The following is a 12,075-nucleotide window of genomic DNA, read 5'->3' as shown; positions in this document are numbered from 1 at the left end:
CAAAGATACAGGAGGGAGAGGGAGGGGGAGAGTTTAAAAAGAAGTAAAAGAAAGGGCGGGCGAGCAGAAACAAGCAACACCAGCCAGCGCATCTTTCTCGTTGCTTTCTCTGCTTTTGATGTGTTAACTCTACCTGCCCAATGCCTCCTCTTTCACTGCAAAAGAAAAGCACTGACCCCATTTTCCCCCCTATGCTCCCATGGCCAGTCAGTAGAGAGAGACCCCCATTCATATAACACTTACAACGTGAAAGCGAGAGAGAGAGAGAGAGGGGGGGAGAGATCCCAATGGGGTCCTCTCTCCCTTAACAATAAAACATTTTCCATTCCTTCAAATCCCCACAACATTAACAAAATATCATGAAATTCCATAAAATTTGTCCATATCCCTTTCTATAAGCTGTACACTTATTATTCCAGTGCCTCCCTCCCCATTCCCTTTTTTTTTTTTTTTGAATCTTCTCTCGGGGGAACATTTTCTCCGTTCCCTATACCTATCTTTCAATCTTCACATTCTTGGTTACCACAAAAATTTCAGAGAAAAAAAAACAACAAAAAAGAAAAAAGGAAAACAGAATCCAATTTTCCCTTCCCCCTTGAATGTACAAGTACTTCTCCCACTCCACAACACCATGGCTGATCCTCAAAATTCAGCCATCTCTTCTGCAATTGCTCTAATCCAATCATTAAATTAATCCGTGCTGTAGTCAACCTTGTTTTCAGATGCCTCGATCGATAGGTCATGCTGAGCCCACAAACCGTTTGTTTCTGCTTGCTGGGAGCTGCACAAGTCCCCCAACAGTTTGCCCCCGAGGAGTGGGACCCCAGATTCAATTGGCAAATATCTCTCAATTCCAAGCTCTGAATTTCAATTTTTGACGCCTCCTTGTTTCACATTTACCTATCTTCTATAAAGATCCTCCTTGTGAAATCTCGGAACCTCTTTGAGTAGAGTTTTGGATCAACAGCTGAGATTGAGGAAGGGTCAGCTTGCAAGGATTTGTAGGCATGCTCTAGCTTCTTGCTTATATCATAGTCTTGTAAAATATCAATGATCCCAAAATAAAGCACTACTTCATAGACTTCTCCACTGCGAGAAGGGGTCAAGCTGCTACCTCCGCCTGGGGTGTATTGATCAAAATCACTCCTTCTGGCCATTCGTTCTGCTCGTGCAGGCATGTTAGCTCCTAGCCTGATCAATGGTTTCCTGATAGAGAAGAAAATGTTAAAACCTCATCCAAATAGACAATAACCAAAGGTTCCAGCCTATCAAAACAATAAATTATAATAATAAGAACAACAAATGAGCAAAGATAGTTTTAAACACCAGCCCTTCACAGCAGGTGGACAGGCTAATAACCTAATCATCAAACTGCTGCCCCTGCATTATCATTATCATACCCCCTTTCAGTTCATATCCCTATATAATTTGTTTCCTAAACCATCATTTTTAACCTAAGGTGAAAAATCACTTGAAAAAAAATACATCAGAGCAAACACAGTTGCTTGTAGCGATCTCTTCTCTACTGTGCAAGATAAAAAATGAACTTGCAGTCAGCTTTCAAGTAAAAAAATTTCACCATGATTAGTAAAAAGTGGCACTTGACAGTCCAGGCCATCCATGGAATTCATCCTCAAACCCAGTAAGTGATGAATACAGGGGCAATAATTACCCAGGGAAGCCATGTTCTTATCTAGGACTTTAGTAAGACCATACCAAGCATATGCCCCACAAACAACAGTTGTCCAAAGAATGCCCCCACGATATTGTGAAGACTACACAAGCCACTATCAATCATTCCACCGATAAAGATCACATTCAATGGAAAAAACCAATCACATCCTTCTTGATTTCTTAGTTCAAAAATTAAAGCTCCACTACTAGATGTTCTTACGGTTGTATGTGCAAGAGACATTCATAGGTGGTAGCAATGAATGAAACTAGAGACTATTAACATTTAAGGAAAGCTGGGAGAAGAATTTCTCCACACTGACGTGATTGGCCTAGTTATCCAAAACCAGCCCAACATTTGGGGTTTAGCTCAAACTAGAAAGAACAAGAAAACATTCAGAGAACATACCGGCCAGCAAGAATCCGATCCATGTCCTGTAGCTCTGCCTGCAGGAAGCGACAGCCCCGCATGAACTTTTCATTTTGATACGAGTCTCTTTTACCTGAAAAGGACAAATTCAATCCATCATTTTCTGTGCCACACGGTTCATATAACATGAGACAGTTGCAATGGAAGGAGAATATGATCAAATTACCAGAGCGCAAGAAAAATGGCGATAGCCCCATTTTGTCACATGTGTTGTCATCACGGAAATGAAGACCAACTAAAAGACTGTAATCCATTATTCTTTCAGCTTCCAAGAATTCACAATCTCGATCAATTTGTCTGAGCACAAATTCAAGCATACCATAAGTAATGGCAGGCGCTAGTGTAGGGAACAACGAGTTAAAAATATACAAAAAAAAAAAAAGACTGCATTTTAAACTCACCTCATAAGTTCCTGGAACCAATTCCGTTGGAGACGAAACACGAAATTGAGGTCAAGATCCTTAAGGGTGGTAGTTTCATCAATCTCGCCTTCAGATTTATCTGTTGTGCGGCCATGGGACGAACCTTTGAGATCAAATCGTCTATGGATTCGGTACTCCGAACAAAACAAATTGCCCATCACAATGAAACGAGTCTGGTTGTCAATCATATAGCATATAATTAGATGCTAATAACATTCCTCTATTTAAAAATACATCACTTGAATGGAAACAATTTAAATTCCAATCATCCAAACAGATACCTTTTGCCCGCCCACCGGTTTAACACAATGCACTCCAAAGAATTTTGTCACAAGGGAATTTTCATAGCGACAGACATGCTGGTAGTAACTTGGAAGCATCCTAATAAGCACCTGAACACAAAACAACTGAACTTCAAAATGGCAATCTAAGTGACCAACAGTTTGAACGCTTTGTGCAATTAAGAAATTCGAGCATGAAGGTATGAAACAAACAATCATCCATTGCAACACCATGCAATGTTTGGTTATTTATATTTTCAAATATGACATTACAAAAGTCAGCAAGGTGAGCAACTAACCTTGACTTCTGATTTCTTTACAGTCTTTATCATAAATCTATCGTCCTGGGTGAGGTAAAAGAAGCTTCCACTCTTCCCCGGGGAAGAAAGCTCCCTAAGAGCATCATTTCCACATATAGCTAGCATATAATCAGCAGTATCCACTTGGAACAGCTCCCTCAAATGCCTAATGCCAAACAACCCAATTATCACCACAGAATAAGAAAATCATAAAAGAGGATCTACCAAAAAGTAAACAATGCAAGCAACATCAAGAAAAACATGCCCATCCGATCGTTTCAGGAGAAAAAATAAATTGCCCATAGAAATGCACAATCTAGCATTCATAAAGTTCTAAGATAAAATTTCAATACCTGAACACCATCGGACAATAATCTTTCCACCTGAACTCCACCGACTGATGGGGTGGAGTAAGCTTAGAACCTTCAGTTGGAAACCTAGTCCAAAACTTCTCTCTGGGATCAAAATCAGTTGGCTTAAGATCACGCAAGATCGAAATATGCTTTCCAACAGAATACCTACATATATCCAAACACCAAATCACAAAACCAGCACACCGAGTTGATCCTAAAGAAAGATTAGATTAAAGATGAAAATTCCTCCATCTTATCATTCTTTTAGGGCAAGCAAACAGAGGGCATTCAAAACCAATCACACAGAAGCAATGATCTAAATATTATTCAAATAAACCAAACCACTACCCATTTGACAATTTACCTGATACCCAGTTGCAGATTAAGCATCAAATCGTAATTCTTATGGCCTTTGGATATTGTCTGCCCCGGTTTCTTAATCTCTCCGCTAAAACAACAAGGACTCCGCCTAAACTGCCTAATCCCATCACAATCCAGGCCCGTTCCGTCCCGGTAAAACATGGATGCCTCCACATTATCGATTATATCACAAGTAATATCCCCAGCCTCCCCATCAGATTCCCATATACAAATCCTTGGAAAACTCTTCTCCGCCAAGCTCCCCCTAGCCCCGTCCACCGACGACCTTTTTCGAGTGGCCACCATCAAATTTTGGTCCATTGAGCTTATTTTCTGACTCACATTTTGCTCTTTCCCTATTCCAGGATAGAAGGTGCCATTGAGGCGCTGCTGTTTCATGTCCTTGCTCCAACTACCTACATAGCAGCTCCCATCAGGCCACGTAAATACCCCGTTTCCTTTTGGAACCCCGTTTTCCCATTGCCCGTCGTAGCGGTTTCCGTTGGCCCAAATCAGGACCCCTCTTCCTGAGATCACTCCGTTCTTCCATTCCCCGATGTACTCATTCCCGTTCCTCCACACGTAGCGGCCATGCCCTTCTTGGAAGTTCCTTCTCCACGACCCTTCGTAGAAATCCCCGTTGGCGTAGCTTTTCTGCCCGTACCCGTGCTTGCGATCCGCACTCCAGGATCCACGGTACGTATCGCCGTCGGATCCGATAAAGGTGCCGATCCCTTCCATACGACCAGACTTGAATTCGCCTTCGAAGGTGGCTCCCGATGGCCACGAGAACTTGCCTTTTCCAGAGGCCTTTCCCCTCTTCCACTCGCCCTCGTACATGCACCCGTCGGTCCACAAGTACTTCCCCGATCCGTGAGGGACGTTTCCAGCGAAGCTCCCAGTGTAGAGATCGCCGTTCTGGAGAACTTTCTCCACCACTTCAGTGGCGCTTGTGGTCGCCTCTCCTGTAGTGGTGGTCGGCGTCACTCTCCTCGTTCCGGCTTGGGATCGGCTCCTGCCGACAACGATGGCCGGCGGCGGAACCAACACCACTTCCGTCTCTCTATCTACCTTCTCCTCCTCCGATTTCTTCTTCTTGGTGCTGCAAACAGAGTCGTTTTCGTCGCACAATAGTGTTTCTCGCATTTTCCTGTGGCCTCTCAAACTCCCTCTCCTTCCCTTCACTCTAGATATGAACTCGCCGGATTCTGCAGCCCCTGCAGCATTTCCGGCGTTTTCTCTCTCCAGATTCCTCTCTGAGACTCTCGTTCGCTATCTCTATCTGCGCCTATTTTCCCAATCTTTCTCACTCCTCCTCTCTTTAGTGCTTGTCTTGGGAAAATAGGTGGGAATCCTACAAAACAAACAGTAACACAGAAGAGGATAGAGAGAGAAAGTAAATGTAGAGAGAGAGAGAAAGTAAATGTAGAGAGAGAGAGAAAAATTAAAAAGAAAAAAATAAAACTGAAAAAGTTAAATAAGAGAGAAGAGTGTGTTTTATGAGCCGGCTTTGCCTAGGGAACGTTGCTACAATACAAGTAATATACCAACGCTTGAGCTTTTTTATTCCCTTTTGACGAATATACCCTCCTCTTTCACTAAAAATTCCTCCCCTGTCCAACTGTACCCTCCCTCTCAGGTTTCATCGTGACGTGACGGAATCACCTAGGCACTCCGGGGTATGGCTACGTCATTTTGACACCGCATTTTGCCATTATCATATTCTTTATCTACAAAACTGCCATTACGTCTATGCGTAGCCGCAGGTGGTCCCCGTCCGGTGACCTGTCCAATGTTTTGAACATTATATAACGTTGTAACTCCAAGGCCCATGCTGGGCTTCCTCTATCAATCTCTCAGCAAAAAAGAGCAGTAGATCTAATATGTCATAGTTTTTAATAAAAAAAATAAGGAAAAAAATCTTCAACTAACTTCCTTTCTTTTTCTTTTATTAATTTCTTTCCTGATTTTCTATATGATCCATAATAAAATTATTTTCTTGTTACAAGCAAATATTAAAAAAAAAAAAAAAAAAAAAAAAAAGGTAAATCAAAAAATACAAGTCAAAGCACGTATAGTTTTTAAACACGTTGCTTATTATTTGCAGAGTACAGTAGGTATGGAAAGTGTGTTTATTGAATTGGATTAGAATTAGAATAATGCAAAGTTAATGGATTATATTTTTGGTACGTCTTCCTTGTGGTGAAGCCTAGTATGATTGCTTCAAACATCTGTTTGATTGAGACCTCAAAGGCATCTTTAGCATTGTGCTGCAACTAAATTATTTTTGGTAGGTAAATTTCTCATTTAATAAGACCCCAATCCATGCTTATTGCTGAAAGATGTCCCAAATTGGTAAAACGGGAATCCGAATATTGTCATTGCCTCTCAAATCCACCAAAAAAATATTACTATAAGTTGATGATAACAACAAAGCCAAGGATTTGGCAAAAATTTTGCACCAGTCACCTACCCAATGTCAAATTTATCTTTATTCCTGCTTTGGAAATGGTGGTGCATGATGAATCGGAAAGCTGTGGTGTGGCCCACTTCCAAGTGGGCCCCCCCCCCCTCCCCCGCCCTATTGGCCTTCCAAAATTTGTGCTAAAATTTCTAGGTATAAGAATGAGGCCAGTTCAAATCTTAGTAAACATCATTTTCATTTCTAATTTATAATGACAAGTGTTTACCGTTTCATATACTTCCAATTCTCTTTGGGTCATAAAGAAATGGAGGTCGGGATCAAGTCAGGAATCTGGAGACCACGTTATGAAACCCATTGAAATGGTTTTGCTTCGTGTTATTTTTTTGATTACCTGCAACGAATCCCATTGAATATCTCCAAAACGTTTCTCGAGGGCCAAGCTGTTCACATGGGATTTCGGTTTCATGGACTCGTCTTTGAATTTTTGGATCATAAATTCTGAACGAACCAACCATGACCCATCGTATTAATACGGTCAGCTCGTTAATGCTCACCCGACACAGTGCGAGACCGGATGAATACTCTCAACTACCTCTTAATCAACGCCCACCACCCCCATCATTTTGCTTTCTCAACAAACTTCAAATCTTATGTCAAAAATAAAAAAATAAAATTGATGAGTTAGATTTTCTTTCTTTTGGCTTAACGAAATGATATCATGAAGAGTAATTGATTGGTTGGATGTAATGATGGGTAAGGTTGGGAGTTCGTGGGTTTCAATACGAGCATAGAATATGGGCTGTGTTTATCATAATCTTCATTCCGATTTTATTGACCTTGGACTTAAGGTGATGGCATTGATATAATCACGATAGCTAGGAAACCATATTTAGAATACTTAGAATACAAGAAGCAGATATGACGGGGCATTAGAATATTTGGTTCAAAACTAGGGGAATTAGTTATTTGCTTAGTAGTTGATTAAGATAATTAAATTAAATCAGGACCAATTATATCGTTCCACGGGTTTGTTAATAATGGGAGGAGGATATTTGGTGGAATTTTTAAAAAAGGGTTTGAAAAACCTCTTGTTATTCCTTTGATTTGTTTAGTGTGTGATTGGTTTGGAATATGGGCAATGGGGAAAAAGGGGCGAGCCAAACAGTCGCTTTAAACAGTTGGACCGGGGCAGCCTGACCTGGCACGCGAGTGGGGACCACCTAGAATCAAGTTTTAGCTGTCTGTGGGACCCATTGGAGACGTCGCTTTTCAACGGTCAGACGTGCGGTGCGGTGCGACGCGACGCGACGCCACCTCTCTCCTCCTCGCCGGTTTAACGGACATTGTAACTATCGGCGTCCACGTGGCAGCCGTACAACCCCATTTCGGCACTGCCTTCCGCCGGGGACAGAAGTCAGAGGTGGGCGTTTCGTCATCAGCTCGCAGCGATCAATTCAGAGATGGGCGGGCCATCATCAGTTTGGGTGGGAACGAGATGGATGAGTGGAAGGAAATGGTAGGGGAACAGGGAGAATGAGGATTATGGAATACTAATACTATGGTATATGTATGCATCCACTTGTGTTTTGGTTGGAAATGGAAAGGATGATATTGAGAGAAATGGAAGAACAGATAGAGGAGTGGGAATTGGGGGGCGAGAATGATTTGAGTTTGAAAATGGTGGATAGTGATGGTGGGGATGGTGGTTAATGGTGATGGGGAATGGAGCATCGAACACACGTAGAGGAGAATAGTGGTGGTGAGAGGAGAGCAAGTGTGGGGATGGAGGTTGGTGGTGAAATGGTTGAGTGGAGAGTGGTGGGGCTGTTGCAATCTCCTACACGGATCTGCAGTGGTGGTGTGGGGGAGGGTGGTCACCGCTTACTCCTTACTGCCATTCCCCACAGCGTCCTCCTCCGTTTCATCCCTTCACCAGGCTTCTTTCTCTTTTCTATGTTTTATTTTTAGAATTAAAAAAAAGGAAGGAAAAAAATCATTTCTGCCGCAGCGAAATTAGTCATATAGAGGGAGATGCAACTGCTGCTCTGGTTAAATTAATTCTAAGGAAAGGGGGGGAGAGAGAGACAAGGAATTAGAAACAATGAGGAGACTCCAAAGCATGAAGGGTGTCGATGGATATCAATGGGGTAAATTACCACCTGAAAAGGGGGTGGGATGGGGTGCAAATTAGAGAAGCCAAAAAGTAGAAAAAAACAAAAAGAAAAGAGAAGGGGGCTGGAGAGGGATGTGAAGACTGAAAGCGAGTGAGGCGGAAGTCCTCGGTGCGTTTCATGCGCTCTCATCAAGCCCCACCACGCATGTGCTCTCTCTCCGCTTCTTTGTTTTTATTTTTTATTTTCTTTTTAAGTAAGAACACGGAATACTTGTGAAAATGACAAATCATACCATCACCCATTCGATTCTTCTACTTTCTGTGAGACCACCGAGGTTTTGTAGGTCTGGTGCCTCTTCCGCCTATGCATCTTCTAAGCAAATTATGATTCAAAATTAGAATATTTTTCCAAAAGAATTTGCTCTAACGCCTTGTAAATTTCATACCCTTCAAAATTTGTGGAACAGTTAATAGTACATGTAACTCTTTGAAAACCAGATGAACTTTATTGTTACTACTTTACATGAATGAATGTTATTAACGCCTTGGATGTTTTGGAAGCGAGGAAATAAATAATGGGAAGACGACTTTGTATTCGAAGTACTAAAGAGGGAGAAGACATTTAAATCAGGGGCTGTAAAGAGAGTTACAGTTAGGCAAGGTTAAGAAGGTAAGGCTACGGCGATTGCAGAAACAGGTGGGAGTTCAGCTTTAGTTTCAGAAACCTTTGAGTTGTACATCAAGTCACAGGGTCATACATGGGGATTATAAAAAGCTAAATAAAGAGAGAGAGAAAAAACGGAGTCATCAGACATGGGCTGGGTCTTGGTAAGTAAGTAGTTTATTGCCCAAACTATACTTGGGCCCAAGGTTAAGGGTTCAAAGTTCATACGCTATTACGGGCCTCTTTATCAATCACATTCGAATTACACCAGACTTCTCCTGCTTCAAAAGACAACCGTGGGCATTCAAACCTTTAGTCGAAGTGGAAGCACTTTTGAATTCAAGGGTATATCCAAGAGAACAGAGGAGATGACTTTTCACCGTGCGAATCATGCACAACTTTCGTTTTTTTCTTTTGGGTTTTTGTTTTCTCAAAACATTCTCAAAGCGCCACAGGATTTTACTATTGGTATGCAGGGTCAAAAGAGTGACCTAGTGGTCAGGCCAAGAGAGGGAAGGCTCACGTCTTGCTTTGCAAGAAAAAGAAGAGAAAATAAAATAAACAGCTCAAACAGGAACAAAAGGGGGAGATGATCCCGCTGAGATGACGGATCAAGAATTGCCTCGTTTACAGCTCAAACTTGATCGAATATACTGATGCCAGCATCACCCCAATTTCTCTTGTTATTTTTAATAAATAAATAATCTGGCGTATCTCTATGGTAATTTACTAATTTGTCGTGCGGTGCCTAGTTGTTGCCTTGTTGGTTTGTTGGTTAGGGGAGGTGGGTCCTTTTCCAAGAAGGCGTGATTGAACGGTCAAGATTGATTGGACGGTTAAAGATCTTACACAGTTTTAATCGGCGTGAGAGATTGAGGGGATTCGAGGGCATGTCACACATCCGTCCATCACAATGCTAAGCAACAGGGATGATAACTTTTATATATATCTTCGGCTGTCAGAATAGAATCACCAATGCGTCAGCTTATAACCAAGAGATATTGGGTAAGCTTTGGCAACCACAAAAGGGAACCTATCCATGATTTGCGCAGGACTATCTAGTAGCGAAATGGCTCTAAAACAGGTGGGTCTTTGACTCTTTTGGGCCTGTATCATTATTAGTATTAATATATTTATAGGATAATAGGAAAAGGCAAGGGAAAGATAACGTTGCATATCAACCATCAATTCCAGCCTCCAGGTGAGGTGAGGTGAGGGATGGAGTGATGATAGTGCATCCAATTCGTTTGGTCAGCACCCTAATCCGTCACATCATAACTACCGAACTCAACCTCCATCCCGACTGCCTCGCATTTTGTAGTTTTTTTTGTTATCTCCACTCCCATACTCCTAACTGAACGAGCCCCATTCTTCGAATTCCATTTTTTTCCTTCCCTAGTTCATTTTGGATCAGATGATGAATTATGTGTGTTACTTTTTGGTCCTTGCAGTCCTTACACTAAAATTGAAATTTATATAGTAAATATACCATCTATTTCGGATATACGTCTCTCTCTCTCTAATAGGGATTTTTTACAAGATTATGGTAGTTTCAAATAATAATTTTGGACAGATAGCAAAGGAGAAAAATATTTTTTTAAAAAATAAGTTTTTGAAAAGGCGATTTATTTTCTTTTAAAAAAAATGATACAAAAAAATCATTTGCTTAAAATCATCTCTTGAAGAAGCAAAAATGCGAGAAATCCTCTCTTCAACGGACGATTTTCACAAAAATAAAAAACCAAAACAAAAAGTGAGAATGTCAAAAAAGTGAGAAATTTTCAAAAAAAAAAAGGAAACTTTCAAAAATTATGTAATTATTTAATAAATTAATAATAAATTTGCTTTGTATAAACCCATTTTTCACATAAAATTGATAATATTTTTTTTAATTCTAAAATAAAAGAAAAATAATAATAGATAAATATTATTTATCTTATAAATAAAAAACAATATCAAATTAAATTGATTTTATTAAATATAATTAATTGAATTAATTTAAATAAAAAAATTGGAAGTTAAGAAAAAAATATTTTTTAATTCAATATCTAATTTAACATAAAAATTTTAAATATGGAATGTTAAACATAATTTATACTTTATAAATATTATTATTGATAAATATCTTAATAATTATAATTATTTTTATATATTAAATTTAGTAAATTAAATTAATTAAATTTATAATATATATATATAATTATATTATTATATAAGTATATTATTTAAACAGAATAAAAAAAAGGATATTTGAAATTTTTTTTTTTTTTTAAGAAAATCACCACTTTAAAAGACTATTTATTTTCCTTTTTTTTTTGGAGAAAATTTCTCAGAAACTCGGCTCTTCAATAAACTATTTCTCATTTTTTGGTTTTGTTTTTTTGTTTTTCTGGTGAAAATCATCTCTCGTGAAGAGACTATTATGATTTCAGTTTTTACATTTAAAAAAAAAAAAATTGTACCTTCAAGGGACGAATTTCCACTTTTTATAATTTCTTGTTTTTTTTTTTCACAAAATCATCATTTCTCACTTTTTTTAAAAGATAATTTCTTTTGTATAATAAAAAAACATTTTTTTCTCTCATACCTAGCCAAGACTACAATAGATTGGAAATTATTTTTTAGGATAATTTAGGGATTATTATTTTTTAGAAGGTCTTACTCTTGTCAAAAATCCATCCAACAGCCGAGCAGTTACCATGGGCAAGAAGAATGGCATCTGAAACAACCAACGGACCAATTGAAATTGAATGTGTCTCGTGACTAATTAATATCTTTGGTCGCTACTCCGATATTTAGCAAGTCCCGTGACAACTGACAAACATTATAAGTGAAAACATTTAAACACTATTAAATATTGTTCATCTGTAAATTTTAAAAGGATAAAGTACTCTTGTTAACCTCATAACATCCAGAACGAATCACAACGGCATCTAAAGGTTTTTTAAAAATTGAATTGAACACTATTAGTCTCATTTGAAGAGTAATTGGAGATATGATCAATCATCCAGAGTTTGGTGCTAATCAACCACATCCCCCATAAATCTAGCAATTTAT

At 39.3% G+C, this 12,075-nt stretch overlaps 1 protein-coding gene across 1 annotated transcript; it reads right to left on the bottom strand.

The window, feature by feature from the left end:
* Positions 1-266: 266 nt before the first annotated feature.
* LOC100250604 (phosphatidylinositol 4-phosphate 5-kinase 1) lies at positions 267-5,356 on the bottom strand. Its single transcript, XM_002284343.5, has 8 exons — positions 3,821-5,356; positions 3,457-3,621; positions 3,104-3,269; positions 2,805-2,915; positions 2,503-2,696; positions 2,268-2,398; positions 2,081-2,174; positions 267-1,206 (listed from the first exon to the last, which is right to left on the bottom strand). Exons 1-8 carry the CDS (start codon positions 4,960-4,962, stop codon positions 897-899), a joined length of 2,313 nt encoding a protein of 770 aa, XP_002284379.1. The 5' UTR covers positions 4,963-5,356; the 3' UTR covers positions 267-896.
* Between the last annotated feature and the right edge of the window lie 6,719 nt (positions 5,357-12,075).

Source organism: Vitis vinifera, chromosome 18 (assembly GCF_030704535.1).
Source record: "Vitis vinifera cultivar Pinot Noir 40024 chromosome 18, ASM3070453v1".
NCBI lineage: Eukaryota > Viridiplantae > Streptophyta > Magnoliopsida > Vitales > Vitaceae > Vitis > Vitis vinifera.
This window is presented reverse-complemented; position numbering and strand designations above follow the sequence as displayed.

Excerpts from the sequence above, each read along its gene's own strand:
- LOC100250604 (XM_002284343.5), bottom strand. The coding sequence starts at position 4,962 with ATGCGAGAAACACTATTGTGCGACGAAAACGACTCTGTTTGCAGCACC. Across the intron at positions 3,622-3,820 it reads AATCTGCAACTGGGTATCAG|GTATTCTGTTGGAAAGCATA; the intron begins GTAAATTGTCAA and ends GGATATATGTAG. Across the intron at positions 2,175-2,267 it reads GCCATTTTTCTTGCGCTCTG|GTAAAAGAGACTCGTATCAA; the intron begins GTAATTTGATCA and ends TGTCCTTTTCAG.